At 42.2% G+C, this 25,490-nt stretch overlaps 1 protein-coding gene across 1 annotated transcript in view; it reads right to left on the reverse strand.

The window, feature by feature from the left end:
• Positions 1-25,490, reverse strand: part of P2RX7 (purinergic receptor P2X, ligand-gated ion channel, 7) — a 65,339-nt gene that overhangs the window by 15,089 nt on the left and 24,760 nt on the right. Inside the window, exons 6-8 of the mRNA XM_006865409.1 lie at positions 22,133-22,213; positions 21,005-21,134; positions 14,203-14,339 (exon numbers count right to left, since the gene is read on the reverse strand). Of these exons, the coding sequence (XP_006865471.1) occupies positions 14,203-14,339; positions 21,005-21,134; positions 22,133-22,213 (348 nt within the window). The remainder of the gene's footprint in view (positions 1-14,202; positions 14,340-21,004; positions 21,135-22,132; positions 22,214-25,490) is intronic.

Raw genomic sequence — 25,490 nt, forward strand, 5'->3', positions numbered from 1 at the left:
AAGAAAAGCAAAAAGTCATTAAGAAGACAAGAAAGAAGGAAAAGGTCAAAATGGATGTCAGAAGAGACACTGAAACTTGCTCTCCAGCATAGAGATGATAAAGCAAATGGAAGAAATGAGGAGGTACAAGAGCTGAACAGAAAATTTCAAAGATCACCTCAAGAAGATAAAGCCAAGTATTACAACAAAATGTGCAAATATCTGGAATCAGAAAACCAAAAAGGAAGAACACGCTCAGCATTTCTCAAGCTGGGGGAACTGAAGAAAAAATTCAAGCCTCGACTTAACCGTTTCAAGAGGCAGCATACGATCAAGAGCCAATGATACTCAAGGAAGAAGTCCAAGGTGCATTGAAGGAATTGGCAAAGAACAAGGCACCAGGAATTGATGGAATAAAAACTGAAATCTTTCAAGTGAGGCAGCACAGGAGGCACTCACTCATCTCTGCCAGGAAATTTGGAAGACAGCTATCTGGCCGACTGATTAGAAGAGATCCATATTTGTCCCCATTCCAAAGAGAGGTAACTCAATGAAATGCGGAAATCATTGGACAATATCTTTGATATCCCATGCAAGTAAAGTTTTACTAAAGGTAATACACAAACGGCTGCAAGTATACACTGACAGAGAACTTGCAGAGGTTCAACCCGGAATCCGAAGAGGCCGTGGAATGAGGGATACAATTGCTGATGTCCTATGGATCTTGGCTGAAAGCAGAGAAAATCAGAAAGATGTTTACCTGTGCTTAAATGACTATACAAAGGCTTTTGATTGTGTGGATCATGACAAGCTATGGACAACATTGCAAAGTATGAGTGTTCTAGAACCCTTAATTGTGCTAATGAGGAATCTGTACCTGGACCAAAAGTCAGTCATCTCAATGTGAAGAAAACAAAACTCCTCACTACTGGACCAAAAAAAACAACATTCTTATCAATGGAAAAAAGATTGAAGTTGTCAAGGACTTCCTTCTTCTTGAATCAACTATCAACACTCATGGAAGCAGCAGTCAAGAAATCAGAGGATGTATTGCATTAGGCACATCTGCTGCACAAGACCTTTTTTTAAAGAGTTGACGAGCAAAGATATCAGCTTGAGGACTAAGGTGCACCTGATCCAAGCCATGGTATTTTCAATAACCTCATATGCATGTGAAAGCTGGACAGTGAATAAGGAAGACCTTAGAAGAATTGATGCCTTTGAGTTGTGGTATTGGAGGAGAATACTGAAAGTGCCATGGGCTGCCAAAAGAACCAATAGATTTGTTTTGGAAGAAGTGCAGTCAGAGTGCTCCTTGGAGGCCAAGATATCCAAACTTCGTCTCTCATACTTTGAACATATTGTCAGGAATGACCACTCGCTGGAGAAGGATATCATGTTTGGTAAGGTGGAGGGTCACAGAAAAAGAGGAAGACCACCAACGAGATGAATTGGCTAAGTGGCAGCATCGATGAACTCAAGTGTGGCAACAAGAGTGAGGTTGGCCCAGGATCGGGCAGTGTTTCATTCTGGTGTGCATAAGGGTCATTTTGGGTCAGTACCGACTCAATGGCACCTCACAACAACAACATCCGTAAGTACAGGTAAAGTTCATCAAATTGTAGTGGGTTACTGTTTTTATTTCTTCCCTTTTCTTTCTTCTTCTAGTTGAGTTCTGATCATCCAGCCGTCGAAGCCAGGTCAAGTGGGTACTATCTGGAAGTATGAGTGTTCTTGTGCATCTCCCCTCACTTCATATCATCTGGACACTTCACTCTCCGCTCTGTTCCTCTGTGGCCATGTCACTGCCTTTGGGCCTAGGAGTCCCTGGGTCTTGCCGTACTGCTGGCCATCCAGGTCTCCACCCGGTTCACAGGAGTCTATTGAGTGTGGTTGGACTCAGATCCCAACTTCATTGCTGTATTTTCCACCTCTTTCCCTTATCGGTGACCAACATGGTCACCAGCCAGACCACATGCTTGCTCATGTATTCCCCTTGAGTTCTGGTTTTGGAAGGGAGTTTGCTCTGAGGAGACCCGATCACTTGCCTTTATGACTCCTGGGAGAACAGCTTACTTGTTGTTGTAGTAATCAATCAGACTGCCATTATTGTTTCTCATTTTTCCTGCTGGTCTTTCTTTACGAAGTATCTTCTGTTCTTCTTCACTTTGCATCAGGTTGTTGCCACCCCCAGACAGACTTTCTTCTGCTGTTTTCCTGAATGATTTAGGTTTTAGTGGGTAGTAAAATATATGCATAAAATTAGCCATTTTAACCATTTTCAAGTGTACAACCCAGTGAGTATCATTAATCAAACAATATTGTGCAACTATCATTATTTGTTTAAAAAACTTTTTCATCACCCCAAGCAAAAGATCAAGATCCACTAAGCACTGACTTCCCCGTCCCCTTCTTCTCAACTCTGGGTAACAACTAATCTCCTAGTCTTTATGCATTTGTCTATTCTAAATATTTCATATAAATGGAATAATATGATTTGTGGTATTTTGTGATGGCTTTCTTCTACCGAGCATGTTCATTCACGTCATAGCTTGTATGAGAACTTCAATTCTGTCTATGGCTGAACACTATACGGCTGGACCACATCCTGCTGATCCAATCATCTGTTGATGGACACTTGGGTTGTTCCCATCTTTTGATTGTTGGGACTAATTCTATGAATACTTGCTTATAGGTATATGTTTGATTCCCTGCTTTCAAGTCTTTGGGGTGTACACCCAGGAATGGAACTGCTAGACTATATTGTAATTCTATATTTAACTTTTTGAGGAACAGATTAATTGAGTGATTTGGTTTTTTAACACAACAAAGCAATATATATTACACTTCCATGTCCTGGGTTCACATCCTTCTACCTACCTACTTCTCTGTAAACTGGTTTGACTGGGAAGGTACACATTGGACACTAAAGACTTGAATTACTGCTCTCCGGGTCTTGCAAGTGGTTCTTAAACTGAAGGCAGTAATCACTTGGGGAGAGTGTTCAACAGGCAAATTCTGGGGCCTTACCTCAAAAGGTGACTTCCAAAAGTGTAGGTATTCCTAGTAACCTGTATTTTCAGCAAAGATACCACCAGGTGATTGTGATACGGTAGGTGTGTGGACCATGCTCTGAGAACCACTGGACTCTGTACAAGAATGTTCTTTGCACACATATACATTCTGAGCCAGAGAAGGGCATGGTGGGTTATGTGTGGGGCAGCCCCACTTTAAGCAATCTATAGATACCTCGAATCACATATTCACGGAATAAAGACATTATTCAGTGAATCTTTCTATAAAGGACAAAATTCCATAATGTGATTGTTCTTATTATTGTTGGCAAATCCATTCTGACACCTAGCGGACGTTCTGACAGTAGGACTGCCCTACTCTGATCTGTACAGAAGCAGATCACCAGGTCTTTCTCACGCAGAATCACTAGGTAGGTTGGAGCAGCCGACCTTTTGTTTAGCAGCTGAGTGCTTAATTGTTGTGCCACCAGAACACCTTTTAAGGTGATAAACCATCAACACTTTCTGATGTTTGGGAAAGTTCTGTTTTCTCCTGTACCTGATCTAACTTGTAATTTACCACTTACTGATCTTTGTGGTGTGGGTCCAGTTAGTTACCTATTAGATCTTGAGATTTTATCTTTGGCCACAGATTTCTTCTGGTGCTCATTCCAGACAACAAATACTTTTAACACTTTGTTCTAAAGGAATATTAGTATCCTCCCCACATCATTTCTTCAGAAAGCTCAGACCTTTCCAAGAACTGATGTTCTTAGGCTTCACTCAGCGACTCCAAGGACATCGCTAATGTCAGAGTAGTACACTGTGTGCACGCTGCTGCTCACTACTAGAAGAGCAGCTGGGACAGTATCAGGGGACCGCTGATCTGTCTTCTCTGCTTGCTTACCACCAGAAGTCTATTGAGCAGAGCAGCAGTGGGTGATCACAAAGTTACCTGAACTGGTTTCTCCACTGAACCAGAGGAGGCAAAAAGCCTTTTGTGTTTTGCTCTCATCCAGTCTTTAAATCTAAGGCCTCTACCTCATTGGAGGATTCAGCAAAGTGGCAGTGTATAAAATTAACATACAAAAATCAGTTGGATTCCTCTATACCAAAAATGACAGTGTTGAAAAGGACATTAGGAAAGCAATACCATTTACAATAGCCACCCAAAGGATGAAATACCTTGGAATAAATGTAACCAGAGAAACAAAGGACTTATACAAAGAAAACTACAAAACACTACTGCAAGAAACCAAAAGAGACTTACAAAAATGGAAGAATGTACCATGCTCCTGGATATGAAGACTTAACACTGTGAAAATGTCAATACTGCCCAAAGCAATATGCACATATAATGCAATACCAATCCAGATTCCAACAACATTCTTCAAAGAGATGGAAAAAGCAATTACAAACTTTATATGAAAAGGAAAGAGAGCCAGGATAAGCAAAGCACTGCTTAAGAACAAGAATAAGGTTGGAGGCCTGTCACTCCCCAACTTTAAAATATACTGGATGACCGGAGCTCAACCAGGAGAGGAAAGAAGGGGGGGGGGGGGAGGAAAGGAGTGAGCTGATACAGTCTGATGAACTTGAGCTATACCTATGGAGCAGTGACTCAAAAGAGGGAACAAATCCTCACAGCAAGAAACATTCACACCCCCACACACACAGTGGACAGAGAAGGGCAGCTTGGACATTGGATACTCAAATGAGGAGAGGGGGACTACAAAGGCAAGAAGTGACTGGCTTACAAGCTTTCAAGAGGGAACCTGGTGCTAGGGAGCATGGCAGAAGGCAGAATCTCCAGTAGGTACTATTCAATCTGTCTGGGCGGTGCTGATGAAAGGAGATACAGATGGGTAACTCGTGATACTGTAGTGAATAATGCTTATCAGGATGGACTATGAGGGTTGCAAATGCATAGGTAGAAGTTTTGTAACAAGGAAGGGAGTGATTAATTCTCCAGGATAGGAGCGGAGGCCCCTGGGACCATCAATGGAGAAGAGCCGAGAGCAGGACCCTACCCAGAGAAACAGAGATGCGTGAGATGGAGACAGAGATGATGACGTGGAGTGATGAAGCGCCTGGCCTGGGGACTTTGGACCCAGAGAGGGAAAGGGACTGTGGGCTGAAAACTGGGGGGAGGAGGGGGAAGTGGAGGGAGCGGGTTTCTGGGATATACCCTTTGGGTGGTTGATGATGCATGGAGAGGATTGGAACCATGGCAATGAGATGATATACAATGGAATGAATGTAAAACTAAAGTTCTCCCATGTAAACTATCATATAATTCACAATAAAACATTAAAAAAAACAAAAACAGTAAACTAAGGTCTCTAATGCAGTTGCCAACAGGAGCCAGGCAGGTAACAGAAATGACTGATGCAGGCCAGGTTGAAGGCAATGAAGAGTGGTGATGATGGAGGCAAACTAGAGGCGGTCGGTCCATCCTTTCTAGAGGGGCCACTGACACGCAGCTCCAGTCATCTCCTGCAAGGTGGGATGGGGCCCCAGGCTTGTTAAACAGCTGATATTTTAAAGAAAAGCAGGAAGTCAAGTTTTTCATGTATTATGTCTCAATTTTTAAAACGCTGTGCAGGCCTGTTAGGTGAACAGTGCCTCCAGGGAAGTACATACTTCTTGGAATAATCAATTGTATGAGATCAGAAGGGCAACATTTGCCCTGTGATGAAGATTAGAAGGCAGGATGGGATTAAAAAAAAAAAAAAAGGATGAATGGAAATGGTGAACTATTAGATGGAAGACCAATATAATCTGTAAACTTTCACCCAAATCACACACACATCCAAATAATATACTGTGTGGGCCCCAAGCAAATGAAAATAGGAGCATATTTATAAATATTGTAATTTTATAAGAGACAAGAATACATATAGAGAAAACAATGTTCATTGATGGTTAGCAGTGAAGACTAGTTTTTGGTGATGGGAAACCTGGCACCAATTGTGGACGCAGTGGTCACAGCACAGCCAAAGTAATCATTAGTAACTGAGTACATATGTATGCTATAGGGATATTGGAATATGGATAGGTATCGATGTGTACATACGTAAGAATACACAGACATATCAACAAGTACAAGTAATGTGGGTGCAGGCACATGTATTCATTGAAGACACATATATACGTATTCCTCAGACATAATCAAATACCTTTCAGGGTTGATTTTCTGGCCTTGAAGCTTTAGGACTGTAGTCTCATGGGACAACTCAGGCAATTGGCATAAGATAGTTTATATAAATCATGATCTGCAGCCTAGTGAAATGCATAGAGTATGGGGTCTTAAAAGCTTATTAGTGGTCATCTACTACTATGGATTTCGGCTTGCCAGGAGTAACACAGTAAAAAGGTAATCAAAAGCGCTGAGAAAGCTACAAAAGGCACAACCTCATTTACTCTGAGACCAGAAGAATTAAATGGTGCCTGGCTACCACTACTCTTGAGTGGTCTGACCAGGGACACAGTGGAAGGTCCTGGATGGTAGAATGGGAGAAAATTATGGAACATAACTTAAATTCTTATTTAAAAATAAAACATCAACAAGACAGACACTGTGACAGTGGAGAACATTAGACTATGACCCTGAGACACTGTTTAAGCCTAGAATGGAACCTATCTGAAATAACCTTTTAATAAAATAGCAGAGTGGCACACAAAATAAAGCCCATAGGACTGATGCTTTCCATTAAAAAAACATCAGTATGAGACCAAAAGGTCAATGATTTCTTAAGTGCAAAGAAGAGAAGAAAAGGGGACTGGGCAGTCCACCAGTTTATGATGGTGCTTTAAGTAAAATACAAGTAGACCCATCTGTTTGAGCAGACCTCTCTAGGAGTCAGTAAGAATGCTAGCAGAGGGTGTGTGTGTTCACAAATGCACTGACACAGGTTAAGTGGTGGTAGTGGTGGTGTGTCGTGGAGTTGGTTCTGACTCATAGCAACTCTGAATAGGGTTTCCGAGGCTGTAAATCTTTATAGGAACAGAAAGCCTCATCTTTCTCCTGTGGAATACTGGTAGTTTTGAACTGCTGATCTTGAGATTAGCAGCCTGACTCATAACCACTACACTACCAGAACACCTTACAGATTAAGTAGACACTTTTTTCATTCATTCTCTTGGAAAACTAACAATGGAAAGGATTCAATTTTAGGGATGTCATGGAGTTGAGGTCCAGCAAGTATATGACACACTACAAAGAAACCTTCACATTAAGCCCTGCAGAAGAGTTTCCAGTTTCGTAGAAGTGTCTATGTAAGGTACTCTCACCAAAAGGACTTTCAGTCAAGATGGCAGCATGAACTAGTAGGGAACCCCCACCACCTCCCACTCCATACACATAGAAGTGGAGGAGAAACATTTAAAAATCCTATCAGGACAGCATTGCTGTTGTTACCTACCTGCTGTCAAGTCAGCATCTGACTGCTGGCAACTCTATGCACAAGAGAGAGAAATGCTGTTCCATCTCCCACATCTACCAGAAATTCACCAAGACATGACTGAACTCAAAAAAGAATGGGCATTTTCTAGGTGCCAGGGATAAATAGTAGGTAGAGATTAAAGTCATGTGATCCCTAGGAGTACCCAAACCAGATATATCTATCTGAGGAGATAGAGGTTTTGTTTTGTTTTTAATTGCATTGCATTTTTATTGTGATTTTGGGGAAAGTTTACAGAGCAAGTTGGTTTTCCACTCAAGAGTTTACACAAATTTGTGTGTGTGTGTATGTATGGCATTGATTGCAATGCCCATGATGTAACGGCACTCAACCCACTTGCTCCCTGTGTTTACCATTTTTGTTCTTCCTTCTTTCCTATCCATTCCTGCCTTCTGAAATTTCTCCCTGTGCAAATGCTGCCCTGTGGACCTTGTATGGTTGATTGTTCTAATGAGTGCATGCATCTCTAGTGCTGTTGTTTACCTGATAGACCTGCCTATCATTTGAGCCACAGGACTGAGGTGATTTCCAGGTTTGAAGCTTGTCTAAGGGCCATAGTCTCAGGTTCCACCATCTCTAACAGACCAGTAAACTTTTTTATTTTTATTTTTTTAATAATTTTGAGTTCCACATTTTCCCCACTCTATTTAGGACCTACAACTATGATCCTGTTTAGATCAGTTAGCAGTGGTAACCAGGCACCATCTAGTTCTTCTGGTAAGAGCTACAATCTTTTATCTTTTCATCCAGCAATTCCTCTACTTGGTATTTACCCACAAGAAATACGAGCCATAACACGAGTAGATATATGCACACCAATGTTCATAGCAGCACTATTTACAATAGCAAAAAGATGGAGACAGCCTAAGTGCCCATCATCTGAAGAATGGATAAACAAACTGTGGTACATGCACACAATGGAATATTATGCTGCCTTGAAGAATAACAAGGAAGCTGCAAGCCATTGCATAACATGGATGAACGTTCATTATGTTGAATGAAATTAGTCAGTCACAAAAGGAGAAATATTGCATAGGACCACTACTGTAATAGACTAAGAAAAAGAACCCATACTAAAGTGGGGGGGATTCTTTGCTGGTTACCGAGATTTGGGGGGTGGAGTGGTGGGAGGGAGGGGAAGGTAGAGCACAGGGTAGGGAATAGACACAGGATAGTTTGGGTGCTAGGGAGGGAGGCAATACACAAGAAGAGGGAGGGGAATGGAAGAACAAAGTGGATGGGGAAAAAATTAGGCAGGTTTGCATGGGCTAAGGGGGACAGAGGTAAATAATGATGTATACATAACCTTGGAAGAACAGGGCTCTGGGATACAGGGATTGAGACATTGTTGGAATGTGGTAAAGGGGGGAAATAATGTTAAGATTCTTAGTTGTCTTTTGAATCTTAGTTTCCCTGGCATACCATTATAAAATAGACACTTAAGGGGGAGAGAAAGGAATAGCCAGAAATATTACCATAGAAAGCTTGTGAGTCCATCTTCTGCCTATAACTGATTGGAATACCTAAAATAGGGCTACAACGTGCCCAAAGAAGGAGGCTTCCTGTGGAGACTCTGCATTACATAAGACCATAGGTGGAATCCTGAACAGCATCCAGAATCTTCTGAGGTGGGAAATTTCCACTTGAAAGGACAAGCAGACTAACCTGGAGTGGCTAGAAGAAAGACCGACAGGAAAAATACAAAACAATATAGGCAGTCCGATTGATTAGTACAAGAACAAGCAAGTTGTTCACCCAAGAGACATCAAGCCAAGTGGTCAGATCCCCTCAGGGCAAACCCCATTCCAAGACTAAGACTCAATGGGAATACACGCTCGGATTGGTGACCACGTTTGTCACCGATAAGGAGAAATGAGGGAAAAACAGCAATGAAGCTGTGAGCTAAACTAAACCCTAGAACATTCAATAGACTCCTGTGAACCCGCGTGGAGACCTGGTTGGCCAGCAGTGTTACAAGACCAAAGGACTCTTGGACCCAGAGTCAGTGACATAGCCACAGAGGACTAGAGTGGAGAGTGAAGTGTCCAGCTGATAAGAAGAAAGGGCATATGCATAAGAACACCCATGTTTACAGATAATACCCACCTGACCTGGCTTCAATGACTGGATGATCAGAGCTCAACTAGAAGAAGAAAGAAGAGGTAAAAAAGAGTAATCTGATACAATTTGATGAACATGACCTACACATAGCTCAAAAGAGGGAACAAATATTTATAGCAAGGATCATTCCCACCCCCTCAATACACAGAGTAGACAGGGATGGGTACTTTGGACATTGGCTACCCAAAAAAAGCCGGGGGGGGGGGGAGCTACAAAGGCAATAAGTAACAGGCTTGCAAGCTTTCAAGAGGGAGCCTAGATCCAGAGGATGTGAAGGAAGGTAGACTCTCCACTGAGTAGTATCCAATCTGTCTAGGCAGGGCTGGTGAAAAGAGATGTGGATAGGTCTCTTGTGATACAATAGTGAATAATTGTTATCCGGACTGATTGTGAGGGTTAGAAATGTAAAGGTAGACATTTTGTAGCAAAGAGGAGAGTGATTGACTTTGTAATGTAGGAGTGGAGGTCCTTGGGGCCATCAAGGGAGAAGAGTGGGGAGCAGGACCCTACCCAGAGAAGCAGTGATGCCAGAGATGGAGGCAGAGACGATGACGTGGAGAAATGGAGCAGATGGGGACTTTAGACTCAGAGAGGGAGAGGGGCTGTGTGCTGATGACCAGGGGGAAGAAGGGGGGTAGGCTTGCAGGGTATATCATTTGTTGTGGGAGTCCAGCTCTCACAGGGTCGCGGGACACGAGAGGAGACGCAGAATCGGCGAAAGTGAAAGCAACCGGGGAGTCTCCACTTAGTTGGCTGATGGAGTGCGCTCTCTTTTCTTCTCTGCCCCGGCTCAGCAAGTCTTTATTTTTATACTTAAAATTACACAGTACATAATGATTTGATACTTTGATTTTCCTTTGAATTATTACACATTTTTTTTTTTTTTTAGTGTTTTATTGTTAATTATATGATAGTTTACACGGGAGAACATTAGTTTTACATTCATTCTATCGTACATTATATCATTGTCATGGTTACAATCCCCTCCATGCATCATCAACCAACCAAAGGGTATACTCTGCAAGCCTGCCTCCTACACTATCCCACCTCCCCACCCCCCAGTCTTCAGCACACAGTCGCTCTCCCTCTCTGGATCTAAAGCCCCCAGCCCCAGCTGCTCCATTGCTCCACGTCATTGTCTCTGCCTCCATCTCAGGCATCACTGTTTCTCTGGGTAGGGTCCTGCTCTTGGCTCTTCTCCATTGATGGTCCTAGGGACCTCTGCTCCTAGACTGAAAAGTTAATCACTTCCTTCCTTGCTATAAAATGTCTACCTTTACATTTCCAACCTTCACCATCAGTCCTGATGACAATTATTTGCTATTGTATCACAAGAGACCCATATGCATTTCATTTCATCAACTCCACCTAGGCAGATTGGATGCTACTCACTGGAGATTCTGCCTTCCTCCAGGCCCCCTGTCTCTAGGTTCCCTCTTGAAAGCTTGTAAGCCAGTCACTTCTTGCCTTTGTAGCCCTACCCCCCCATTTTGTGTAGCCAATGTCCAAGTTGCCCATCCCTGTCAACTCTGTGTGTAGAGGGGGTAGGAATGATTCTTGCTGTAAGAATTTGTTCCCTCTTTTGACCTACTGCTTCCATAGGTGCAGGTCAAGTTCATCAAATTGCATCAGATTACTCTTTTTCTCCTCTTCTTCTTCTGGTTGAGCTCTGATCATCCAGTCATTGAAGCCAGGTCAAGTGGGTATTATCTGCAAGTGTGGGTGTTCTTGTGCATATGCCCTCTTTTTTTATCAGCTGAACGTTTTACTCTCCATATTGTAGGCCTTAGCTCACCACTTTATTGTTGTTTTTCCCTCACTTCTCCTTATCGGTGACGAGCGTGGTCACCAATCAGAGCATGTATTCCCATTGAGTCTTAGTCCTGGAAGGAGGCTTACACTAAGGGGATCCGATCACTTGCCTTGATGTTTCCTGAGCAAGCAACTTGTTTGTTCTTGTAGTAACAGTCCGTCTGCCTCTGTTGTTTTGTATTTTTCTTGTAGGTCTTTCTTTCAAGAAGTTTCTTCTATTCTTTGAGTTGTTCCAGGTTGGTCTGCTCGTCCTTTCATATTACACAGTTTTAATCACAACATTCCTTCACCCTGTGATTATACAACCTTAACAAAAGTATTTCTGTGATGTCCAGACTGACCTTTCCATATCCCATTCATTTTTCAACTATTGAACATTTTCCTTTTGACATCATCTCCTCTCCTACGTAAGTGATAAATTGTTTCTTCTTATTTCCACTAAAAGATCAAGTTAAACCTTACAGAAATCATTTCCACTTATCAGACCCCTGATTACATCTTCTTAGTAATATAAGTTTCTATTAGTCATCAATGCCTACACTACTTTATTGTTTCTACTAATTTTCAATCTTCTATCCTACATAATGTACTACTATTTTTCATAGTAAAAGTATTACTAACATCTACTTAATTATTTTGTTTTTCTAAAGTATTCATTAAATTACTTAACCACAGTGTTCCTATATTTCTTTCTTTTGAAGCTGTGAGGTATAAGGCCCAACCTGGCTAACTGCTGCAGGAAATGTAGATTATTACGTTTAGACCACCTTTCACTTATGTTCACTATTCTCTGCCTATTTACGTAGGTGCCTGTATGTAATAGTGGGGGTTTGTGGATTCTGGCTGGTAACTGATTGTGGTGAGGTCTATAGGGGTCGGTCAATTTTACTTTAGTTTGTTATCTGCTTTTGTGATCTCATAAATGCAGTTACTTTGTATTTAGGTTTTCTGTGAATGGGAGTAGCTCATACAATTCCCTTTGAATTCAGTCCACTGAAGCTGAAACAATTGTTGCCAGACCGGTTTCTTCCTAAGGTCTGCAGAGCTTATAGCAAAAGCTGTGAATATGGCAATATTATATATTTTTACAAGTAAATTCAGAGTTATCCTAAAGGGGAGATAGAGGCCAGCTCCTGAGAATCATCTGCTTTGCATGATGTTTCTCCTCCCACCGGGACTGTGTCAAACAGCGGAAGTGAAAATGGCTCTCCACAGTTTGGTTGGTTGATGATGCATGGAGGGGATTGTAACCATGGCAGTGAAACGATATACGATAGGATGGATGTAAAGCTAATGTTCTCCCATGTAAACTATCACATAATTCACAATAAAACATTTAAAAACAAAAAAAGCGCTACAATTTTTAATGAACTTATAGATAAGAACATTAGGGGTAGCTAAACCTCTTCATAACAAGAGAACAGAAACAATTGGATATTTTAACCATAGTGAAGAAATCCAGAGTCAAGAAATGAAACTACACCCTGGCTCCTAATTGATATACTTCATACAGTCCCAGCAGGAACAAGCACACAATCCCATCATCATCCCCACAGGAAAGCATCCATCTCCAATAGCATACACCGAGCTTCATATAGTCTCAGTTCTGCAGAAAACAACCCCACCAATAAATACTTCAAAGCACACAAGGAGACATTGCACCCAAGTTACGGTATAAAAGGTAAGGACGAATAAAAGGAGTAGGATCCTTCAGGTGTAAAGGAGCCACTGAAACAATCATGTGCCTTGTAAACAAAAACAAATATAAATTGTAGAAATGAAAAACACAGCCATAGAAATTAAGAAAAAACTGAAAGTGTGAGGTAAAATGTTTGCTCAAATTCTTTGATCCAATAATTCCACCTCTTGAAATTTATCCCAAGGAAGTACCTAGATTTCAAAGGTTTGTGTGCAAGAAATTGATAATAAAAGCCTGGATCCAGTTTAGATTTCTAATAAAAAGGGAATGAGTGGGAATGTCGTGAGATAGAAGGAAAAGAGTATGAGTTTGGGAATCAGTGACTGAACGGGAAGAATGGAGCTTTGACTCCTATGGTGGATCTTGGGTGAATCATTTAACCTCTGTCAGCTTTAACCAGGAACATGAACAGCTACCTTACAGCACTGTTACAAGGTCTAGAGATGAAGGTGTCAGGTCTGGCACAGTACCTGGAACTTAGAAGAGTCTCCCTACATTGGAGCGATTGCTGGCAATATAACCACACAATGGAATAAGATAATAATAGTGTGATAGTTACAAAGAATTGTGAATGACCTGGGATTTGGAAAAAAACTGAAACAATGCAAAAATTATACATGAACCCCATGAAAGAACTGGGGTGAAGGAAACTTGATGAGAGGGTTGTTGTTGTCGTTAAGTGTCATCGAGTCAGTTCTGACTCATGGTAGGGTTTCTGAGGTAGGTGTGAACCACCAGCCTTGCAGTTCAAACCAACTTTGTGGTCCAGTGCTTATCCTACAGCACCACACCATGAGAGGGTTAGCATGGATTATATCAAGACAGAATGATTGTGGGTAGTTTTTATCCTCTTCTTAATGCTTTCTTGTCTCCCAAGGATTTTTTTCTTTAATAGAGAGTATGTTTCTTCAATAATTAAAAAGAATAAAAATCTGTACAATAATTCTATCACCGACCAGCTCTAAGAGGAAGTATTTCGTATTCATCTGTTGCCCTGGGAACTAAAGACTAAGCCTACTGACTGACGGGGATGCAATTCAGCTACACAGGAAGGTCCCTGCAGGCAAAGAACAGGTAGCCACTGGCCAGACTCTGAGCTGGAGTGCTGAGTTACCTGAAGTTGTAACCGGGATACAGGGACTCATTGGTGGTCTTGTCATCAAGACGACGGAAACTATACTTTGGTCGGCAGCGATGGAACCATCTGTCCAGATTGCAGTCCCAGTAGATCTCAATACCCATAATTCCACCCTGCAAAAGTCAAATGAGAAGCACTCTAAGTCCTTTGAGATGTGGGGTCATGCAACCACCATCCCGCTGTGTTGGGTCTTCTACCTACTAGGAGTGATCGTGGAATCCTGGTGTGGGAGTGTAGGATAAACACTCGAGTACAAGGTCAGTTTGAACCACAAGGTTGGTGGTTCAGTCTTAACAGCTGCTCCTCAGAAACCCTCTACAGGGTCACTATGAGTCAGTAACAACAACAACAGAGATTATTGTAGAAAAAAGGGCTTTCTCTGTAGAGGAAAAATTGCTTATGAAATGTTCAAGAGACATAGTGCATCTCTATCAAACTCATAAATATTACTGTGACGGTTACAAATGTATCTCCCTGCTCCTCCCACCATGTGGGATTTATTGTCATTAGACTTATTTTCCTAGAATATGTCTTTCAACAAACCACTCCCTTAATCAAACACCATTAACATCCTCACACTAAAGATTACACCTTAACTTGCTAGGCTGGAATTCAGAGCACTCAGTCAAATATGATTTCTGCTTTTTCTCCCAGTACTTCCTTAGTGATGAGAGAAAGATGAGGCTTTCTATTCCTGAAAAGATTTCCAGCCTCAGAAATCCTATACAGATTGACTGTTTCATCTGGTCTCTCATATCTCTGTTGTAGAGGGTCCATGTAGTGCATCTGCTAGTCTGCCATCTTGCTGGAAATCCTACTTTGCACCTTTAAAATCTTGATCATTACTCCTTTCTCCCTAAGAAATGTAACTCCCACCCAACTTTCTAAGTGCTCTTCATCCTCTGAGTCCCACTTTAAAACCATCTTCATCTACTCAGCTATATTTAACCCCATTTTATGGATTTTTAACCCCATTTTATGGATTAAATTGGCTCCCACTCTTAGGATTAAAAAAAAAAAATCTTAGGACTTAAAAAAAAATCCTAACCCCAAGCAGATGATACAACCTTGCTTGCTGAAAGTGAAGAGGACTTAAAATACTTACTGATAGAGATCAAAGACCACAGCCTTCTTTATGGGTTGCACCTCAATGTAAAGTAAATAAAAATCCTCACCACTAGACCAATAAATAACATCAAGATAAATGGAAAAAAGATTGAAGTTGTCTAAGACTTCATTTTTCTTGGATCAACCATCAACACTCATGGAAGCAGCAGTCAAGAAATCAAATGACATATTGCATTAGGCAAATCTGCTGCACAAGACCTCTTTAAAGTGTTGAAGAGCAAAGATGTCAGTTTGAGGACGAAAGTGTGTCTGGACCAAGCCATGGTATTTGCATTTGAAAGTTGGACAGTGACTAAGGACTTGATAGGTAGAATTGATGCATTTGAGTTATGTTGTTAGAGGAGAATATTAAAATTGCCATAGATTACCAAAAGAAGAAACCAATCTGTGTTGCAAGAAGTACAGCCAGAATGCTCCTTGGAAATCAGGATGGCCAGACTTTGTCTCTCATATGTTGGACATATTATCAGGAGGGACCAGTCAGTCCCTGGAGAAGGATATAGTGTTTGGTAAAGCGGAGGGTCAGAGAAAAAGAGAAAGACCCCCCAACAAGATGGATTGGCACAGTGGCGGCAGCAGCAGTGATCTCAATGTAGCAACGATTGTGAGGTTGACGCAGGACCGTGCAGTGTTTCGTTTTGTTTTGTTTCATTGTGCATAGGGGTCACTGTGAGTCAGCACTGACTTGATGGCACCTAACAACAACAACCCCAGTACCTGTGAATGTGAACTTGTTAGGTAATCGGGTCTTTAAGGATGTTATTATCAGTGAAGTTAACGTGTGGTCATACTGGAGTAGGTTACGTTATTCTAAATGCCTGTTCTTTTTAAAAGCGGAGATGTATGGGGATTGGGAGACAGAAGGAAGCTAGCCATGCAATGACTGGAGGCAGGTACAGCTGCAAGCCAAAGAATGCCAGGAGTTGCCAGGGGTCACCAGAAGCCAGGAGAGAGGTATGAACAGAGTATCTCTCAGAGTCCTCAGAAAGAACTAACCTAACACCTTGATTTGGACTCCCAGCCTCCAGAACTATGAGACAGTACATTTCTGTTTTTATAAACCACCCAGCTTGTGGTATTTTGTTAGAGGAGTCCTAGAAAACCAATACACCAAGTGTCTCACTTATAGGACTATTGTGGGATTATATGAGGTTATGCAAATAAAGTTCTAGTATGACTAAAGGATAAGCAAAGTGAGTGGTTCAAATCTACCAGCCACTCCTCAGAAACCCTATACAGGTTGCTCTGAGTCTGGAGTCAACTCTACAGTACTTAACAATAACAAAATAAAGTCTTTGGTACCAAGCATGGATTTGTTAGATCTCAGTCCGAATAAGTATTAAGACCCAGTGACCTGAACTCTTGGTTGTTTGACATCCTCCATCCTTGCAGTGGGGAGAGCAGTGGTTCTGTAGGAAAAGCACTGGACTACTAACCACAAGGTCGACAGTTTGAACCTACCAGCCCCTCCACTGGAGAAAGATGAAACTTTCTATTCCCATAAAGATTTACAGCCTCAGAAACCCTATACAGTGTCACTATGAGTCAGAACCTACTCCATGGCACTTAACACTAATCCTTGCAGTGCAGTGAATTATTGAACATGGCCCTTTCTAGCTATACTATTTATAACTTCCACTAAACGACTGGGTTGGGACTAAGCAAACGAGGTCCTTGTGGCCCACCATAGTTGGATCTGTTGTTGTTATTAGGTGCTTTTGAGTCAGTTCCAATTCCTAGTACAACGGAATGAAACACTGCCCAGTCCTGTACCATCCTCACAATTGTTGTTCTGTTTGAGCCTACTGTTACTGCCACTTCATCAGTCCATCTCACTGTGGGGTGGTCTTCCTCTTTTGTTTTTGCTGACACTTCACTTTACCAAGCACAATGTCCCTTTCTAGGGACTGGATCATCCTGACAATATGACCGAACTATAAGAGTTAAATCCTGTCTTCTAAGGAGCATTCTGGCCGTACTCCAAGACAGAGGTGTTAGTTCTTATGGCAGTCCATGGTAAGTTCAATAGTCTTCACCAGCGTCATCATTCAAATGCATCAGTTCTCCTTCCATGTTCCTACTCATTGTCCAACTTTCACGTGTGTTATGAGGAGACTGAAAATACCCTGGTTTACGTCAGGCACACCTTAGTCCTCAAACTGACATCTTTGCTATTTAACACTTTAAAGAGAGAGGTATTTTGCAGCAGATTTGCCTAACACAACAAGTTGTTTTCTTGACTGCTGCTTCTATGAGTATTGATTGTGAATCCAAGCAAAATAAAGTCTTTGAGAACTTCAATCTTTTCTGTTTATCTTGATGTTATTTACTGGTCCAGTTGTAAGGAACTCTGTTTTCTTTACATTGAGATGCAATTCATACTGAAGGCTATAGATTTTTTAATCTTCATCAGTAAGTGTTTCAAGTCCTCTTCACTTCCGAAGATACTCCACCCTCTCAGATTATTTCCTCAGTGTACAGATTACACAAATATAGTGAAAGGATACAAGTATGATGCACACCTCTCCTGATTTAAAACCATTCTGTATCCCCTTGTTTTATTTGAATGGCTGCCTCTTGGTCTTTGTACAGGTTCCTCATGAGCACAATTCACTGTTCTGAAATACCCATTCTTTACAATGTTATCCATAGATTGTTACGATTCACACAGTTGAATGCCTTTTGCATAGTCAGTAAAGCACAAGTAAACATCTTTCTGGTGTTCTCTGCTTTCAGCTAAGATCCATTTGATGTCAGTAGTGATATCCCTCCTTCCATGTCATCTTCTGAATCCCTCTTGAATTTTTGGCCGCTTCCTTTCACTGCATGCTGCAACCATTTTTGAATGATTTTTTTCAGTAAAATTTTACTTGAATGTGATAGTAATTATAAAGTTAGATGATTTTCACCTCATTTTGGTCACTTTTCTTTAAAATGGCTACAGAATATGGATGTCTTCCAATTGGTTGGCCAGGTAGCTGTCTTCCAGATTTATTGGCACAGACGAGTGAGTGCCTCCACTTTTGTTCAAAGATTTTAATTTGTTTTCCATCAGTTCCTGGAGCCTTGTTTTTTTTGCCAATGCCTTCAGCACAGCTTGGACGTCTTTCCTCAGTACCATTGGTTCTTGATCATATGTTACCTCTTGAAATGGTTGAACATAGACCAATTCTTTTTATTAAAGTAGCTTTGTGTGTTCCGTCCAGCTTCATTTGATGCTTCCTGTGCCATTGAATAATTTTGTCCATAGAATCATTCAGTTTTCCAAGGAGAGACTTAAATTCTTTCTTCCGTTCTTTTAGTTTGAGACATGCTGAGTGTGTTCTTCCCTTTTAGTTTTCTAACTCCAGGTCTTTGCACATTTCATTATAATACTTGAGTGTGTCATCTGGAGCTGCCCTTTGAAATGTTGTTTGGCTCTTTTACATCATCATTTCTTCCAGCTGCTTTAGGTTTTCTATATTCCAGAGAAAGTTTCAGAGAAAGTCTCTTCTGACACCCACTTTGGCCTTTTCCTACTTTCCTATCTTTTTTTTTTTTTTAATGTTTTATTGTAAATTGAATTATATGATAGTTTACATGGGAGAACATTAGTTTTACACTCATCCTAACGTATATTGTTTCATTGCCATGGTTACAATCCCCTCCATGCATCATCAACCAACCAAAGGGTATACTTTGCAAGCCTGCCCCCTGGACGTCAGCACACAGCCCCTCTCCCTCTCTGGATCTAAAGTCCCCAACTGCTCCATTTCTCCATGTCATAGTCTCTGCCTCCATCTCTGGCATCACTGCTTCTCTGGGTAGGATCCCACTCTCCACTCTTCTCCCTTGATGGTCCCAGGGACCTCCGCTCCTAGACTGAAAAGTTAATCACTCCCCTCCTTGCTATAAAACGTCTACCTTTACATTTCCAACCCTCACAATCAATCCTGATAATAATTATTCACTATTGTATCACAAGAGACCTATCCACATCTCCTTTCATCAGCCCCTCGTAGACAGACTGGATACTACTCAGTGGAGATTCTACCTTCCTCCACGCCCTCTGGATCTAGGTTCCTTCTTGAAAGCTTGTAAGCCAGTCACTTCTTGCCTTTGAAGCCCCCCATTTTGGGTAGCCAGTGTCCAAGTTGCCCATCCCTGTCGACTCTGTGCATGGAGGGGGTGGGAATGATCCTTGCTGTAAAGATTTGTGCCCTCTTTTGAGCTACTGCATCCATAGGTGTTGGTCAAGTTCATCAAATTGTATCACATTACTCTTTTTTTCCCCTCTTCTTTCTTCTTCTAGTTGAGCTCTGATCATCCAGTCATTGAAGCCAGGTCAAGTGTGTATTATCTGCACTTGTTTGTGTTCTTGTGAATATGCCCTCTCTTCTTATCAGCTGGACACTTCACTCTCCACTCTAGTCCTCTGTGGCTATGTCACTGACTTTGGGCCCAAGAGTCCCCAGGTCTTGCAACACTGCTAGCCAACCATGTCTCTACCCGGATTCGCAGGAGTCTATTGAATGTTGTAGGGCTTAGCTCGCAGCTTCATTGCTGTTTTTCCCTCACTTCCCCTTATTGGTGAACGTAGTCACCAATCAGAGCATGTATTCTCATTGAATCTTAGTCTTGGAAGGGGGTTTGCTCTGAGGGGACCCAACCACTTGCCTTGATGTCTCCTGGTTGCTTTCCTATCTTTTTAATGCTTTCTTTCTGTATGATATTCTTCCAGTATGATGTCATCCCACAACTCTTACGGTCTTTGGTCATCAATGTCAATGTAGAGATGGTACTGTACATCCAGGTGGGACATACTCAAGATCATATTGTACTCAAGGTCCATGTAACCTGTGAGAGTGGGACTGTGCAAATAGGGAGCTAGAGATGAGTACCTGTGTGTGGAGACTTACTGATCGAGTGGGGTTACTCTATCCACTTACGCTGTTATTGTTGATAAGTGCTATTGAGTCAGTTCTGACTCATAGCAACCCTGTATAGGGTTTCCAAGGAGCAACTGGTGGGTTTGAGCCACCAACCTTGTGGTTAGCAGTCCAGTGCTACACAAGGACTCCAGCCACTTAAGGTATTATTAAGTGCCTTTCATAGGGTTTCAAGGAGCAACCAGCTGGTGAATTTGAACTGCCAACCATGTGGTTTGCAGTTCAGTGCTGATCTTACAATGCCACATCAGGGGTCCTGGTATAGGCAAAGCTAAAAGAACTATGTACTAATTACCTGAGCAGGGCAAAAACGCAGGACAGAGACTTGTTTACAGGCACAGCTGAGAAGAGGCTGTCCTGATGGAAGAACTGTATCCTGAGCATTCCTGAACTGGAATTCTAACCTGACACTTCCCTTGTCAATCCTGTAATCCTGAGTATGCTTTATGAGTTCTGTGTGGCTATTGTAACAAATTACCAAAACTAGCAGAGAAGTAGAGAGTGCTGTAGGGGAACAGTTGGGGGTTAGTGTCAGAATTGGTAAAAAGGGGGTTGGAAGGTGGAGGTGTATCTGATCTCTGCCTCAAAGAAATTAACATTGGGCTGTTGACGTAACAAAGCTTTTCTTTCCCACTTGTTAAATTATAGGAGGTCAGATACCACCACCACCACATTTTTACAATTCCTCACCCAAACCCTCACCATCCAATGGCCCCACCAACCTTAATTGCCACATCTGAAAAGTTATCTCCTGTTTCTTGGAAGATATCTCCTAGTCGGAAAATGGGACACTGTGGATTCTTAGTCTTGTGAAATGTGCAACTGATGTTGAAACCTGGCAAGATGTTTCTCCTGTGCATAATTAAAAGCAAACAAGTAAATATCTCTGTTACAAAGTGGGATTCACACCCTTGTCCAGTCTCCTCCTGCATGATTTCAAGGTTGGTTTGTGTGATCAACAGCACATGGCAGAAGTCATGGTGTGCCACTTCTGAGATTAGATTATAAAAGAATGGTTCCTCTTTGAAAAGGCTGGATTTACTGGACTGGTTGAGTTAGAGGAATCCCTCAGATTATTGCCCTTAAAGAGTCTTTAAACTTTGAACTGAAACCATGCCTGGAGGTTACCTTCAGCTAAATAACAGACTGGCTCATGAAGTAAACACTAATACCCATGACTGTTGTGCTTCTTTAAAAAGTCATCTGTGTGAGACCACATGGTAAGCAGTTACCCCTACAGCAACAATGAGAAAGTCAAGGGGAGAAGGGAAACTAGATTAATGGAAACAGAGCAACCAAAATGGAAATAATGAGAATGCTGACTCATAGTACAAATGTAACCAATGTTTCTGAATAGTAAGTATAGAAATTGCTAAAAAGGGATTCTAATTCACTGTATAAAACTTGACCCAAAACAAAATAAAATATTAAAAAAAATAATAATAATAGGAAGAAGAAGGCTTGGGTTGTCCTGGATGTTCTCTTGCATGCTTGTGGTTTATTTCCACTGGCTCACTTGCTCTGGGGGAAACCAGTCATCATGTTGTAAGGATGCTCAAGTGACCCTAGGAGGAGGTCCCCCTGGTGAAGAACTGAGCCTTCCCGCCAACAGCCACATGAGTAAGCTTGGAAGATGATCCTCCAGGCCCAGTCAAGCCTGAAAATGATGGCAGCCTTGACTGCCACCTGAGAAACCCTGAGCGGAAACCACCCAGCAATGGCATTCCCAGATTTCCGACCCACAGACATTGTGAGAGGATAAATGCTGCTTGTTTTAAGCTGCTAAGTTTGGGGTACGTTTGCTATACAGCAGTGTATGGCTAATACAACCAGATGTTCTGGACACTTACGTGGTGTAATTGTGGCCAGGGAAGTCAATATTGTTCTTGATGAGCACAGTGAAGTTCTCCGCACCGTTCAAGAGGGCAGGCCTGAGAGAGAGGAATACAAGATGGGAAATAGAGACTACAGCAACCAAGGGAGTCCATAAGTCAGTGGGGCCAGAGGCTTCTGGTTTCTCACTTTGGTTCTTGGGATGACAGAAGAGAAATAGATACAACAATCTAGTGGGCAAAACCCTGCACATTTCACCATAAAGCCTCTCCAGCTTGCCCAGGAAGACTGTCTATCCTTGGAGACTCCTCAGCCCTGAAGACAGTGCTTCCCACACTCTGACATGATGATACGTTTATGTGTGTACGGTGATGTGCTGGGGAAAAATAATAAAACCCTGATTTTATAGCATTTGCTAAATATTATAATGTAAATATTCCCACTGGACATCACTGAACTCAGAGTTGGAAGGGTGTCATGGTTGGCTCAGAACCAGAGCAGCCAGCTCCAGCACATCCTGTTGTATCTTTCCCAAAAGGCTTTTGACTCCTGTAGGACCAGCACAGAAATTTCTTACCTTGTCATCCACAGCTGTCAGTGAAGGCCTATGACTACACACAATTTGACGAAATCACTGTGTTGTTGTTGTTGTGTTCTGTGAGTCAATACTGACTCACAGTAACCCTGTAGGGACACAGCACAACTGTCCTGTACTGTTTCCAAGGCTGTGATCTTTTCAAGAGCAAATCGCCAAGTCTTTTCTCCCACAGAATGCTTTGTGGGTTCGAACCACCAACCTTTTGATTAGCAGCTGAGTACTTAACTCTTGTACCCTCAGGGATTCTTATGTAGTTGATTACATCCATCCTTTTATGGAGGTTTTGAGTAGTGTAAAAAATTCCCCATGAGTTATTAAATGCTGGCAAGTCGGTTCCAACTGGGTGACCCTGTCTAGGGTTTCTGAGGAGCAACTGATGGGTTGGAACACCCAGTTAGCAGTCCACTGCTTACCCTTTAGCACCACACCAGGACTCAGTTGTTGTGTTGTTGTTAAGTGCCATCAAGTGGGTAGGTGGCAGATATATATTAAGAGCAGCATCGAGAAAGGATGGAGAACATTTGGAAAGGGGAGCCAAGAATGGTCTGCCTTTTATTTCAGAACTTTTAGAATAGTGCTTTGATGTTATTTGGAACAACAAGTATCTATTCCCCATTCTGGGAGTGGTGGTGATTATGTGCCGTGGAGTCGGTTCCGACTCATAGTGACCCTGTACAAGGTTCCCAAGGCTGTAAATCTTTATGGGAACAGAAAGCTTCATCTTTCTCCCACAGAACAGCTGGTAGTTTCAAACTGCTGTCCATGAGAGTAGCAGCCCAATTCATAACCACTATTCTGGGAGTAGTACCTCAAATTTCCCATTCTAATAGTAGCATCTCGATATTCTGCCTTTAGGAAGGTCCTCTCTATTCCATTCAGTTTGGAGAGCTGAGTGGGAGTGACTCCATCTCTGGCCCACCCTCCAGCTCCTGGGGAGGCAAGTGACCCAGGCCTTGGCCATAGTGATTGGCGTGTAGGTGATCACATGACTCAGGCCTATGAGACTATTCCTGGGCTCTTGTAGGAACTATTGGGAAAAAGACACTTTCATTTCCTGCTGGGATTGACAATAGTAAAGACCATGTAAACCTGAAGTTCCCAGGAGTGGTAGTGGTTCTGTAGGATAAGCACCAGACTGCTCCCACAAGGTCGACAATTCAACCCCACCAACTGCTCTACGTGAGAAAGATGAGGCTTTCTCCTCCTGTAAAGATCTACAGCTCCAGAAACCCTATACAGGGTGGTTACGAGTCAGAACCAACTCTATTGCACATAGCAACAACCACAACAAAAACATGGTACGAGCAGAGTCAGAAACAAGATAGGTAGTTGAGAGTTACAAAGAAAGAGATAGAGAACATGAACCTTGAAAGCACAATTTAATGCCTGGATCAAACCTTGTCTGAAGCTAGTGCCTCTGGTCTCCTCAGTGACAGGAGTCAAAATAGCCCATTTTTTCCTAAGGAAAATTTAAGTTGAATTTCTGTCACTTGCATCAGGAAGTAGAAAAACAACAAAAAAGTATTTATGACAAATACCTGCTATGTGCTAGACTCTGTGCCCTTGTCTGTGCCATAGAGTCGATTCTGATTTATAACAGCCCTATATAGAGTTTCCATGGAGTGGCTGGTAAATTGGAACCGCCAGCCTTGCAGTTGAACCCAACCTTGTGGTCCAGTGCATTATCCCACAGCTCCACACCAGGACTCCTAGGACAGAATGGAACTGCTCCATTGAGTATCCAAAGCTGTCATCTTTAACAGAAACAGACTTCCATATCTTTCTGGAGCAGCTGGTGGTTTGGACCACTGACTTTTTAGTTAGCCATCCAACGCTTAACTCACCTTCTTTGCACCTTGTATCCAGCCCCTACAAGGTGATAATGGGTGTGTTGAATGGATGATTAAATGCATCATCTTTGAGTCCCCCCATATGACATGCGTGGAAAGTGAAATTCAGGGAGCTGCTTGCCTAAGATCCTGTGAAAAGTGTAACCTAGAGGCCAGCACATTAGAGGTACAGGTGGTGGCCGAGCCAGACTTGAAAGCCACAGCCAATTAAAGAAATTGCCTTGAACCAGGGACAATTGCGATGGTAGCTGATGTCCTGCCCAACACTGGGCTGTCCAGGGCCTGAACACCTTCTCCTGTGATCATTCTTTCCCTCAGCTGGGTGAAGTCGTCAACAGTTGAGAGTCAGTGACACTGCCTGCTGTACCCACTGTACCCTGAGGACTCTTTTCTGAGCCTTCTAGAAAGCCAGTTTGGGGCAGTCTTCTCTTTACCCAAGGATACTGATGGAGTGGCTCTAAGTCCCATTTGTCTAGAACGGTGTGCTGTCCTGCATGGTAGCCACTAGGCATAGTTAAGTTAAACTAGAATTCAGTTTCTCAGTTGCAGTGGCCACATTTCAAGTGCTCAATGACCACATGTGGTATGAGGCAACCACATTGGACAGCACACAGATACAGAATGTTTCCAGCAGTGCAGAAAGTTCTATTGAACCATCACACTTCTAGGGGGAGAGCATCTGTGTGAGTTGAGTGTTGGGGTCTGTCTTTCTGTGTGTGTATATTATCAAGCGCCTACTATACGCCAGGCACTGGATTCACTTTATGAGCACTGTAGAAGCCTCCTATTACTTAATTTTCATAGTAGCTCAGTGAGGTAGGGATAATCATTATTACCATTTTACTAATGAGGAAACTGAAGTTCAGAGAGCTTAAGTCACTTGCCTAAAGCCACACAGTAAGAATGTGTCTGAACCAGGATTTGAGT

This window comes from Chrysochloris asiatica, unplaced genomic scaffold (genome assembly GCF_000296735.1).
Source record: "Chrysochloris asiatica unplaced genomic scaffold, ChrAsi1.0 scaffold00078, whole genome shotgun sequence".
NCBI lineage: Eukaryota > Metazoa > Chordata > Mammalia > Afrosoricida > Chrysochloridae > Chrysochloris > Chrysochloris asiatica.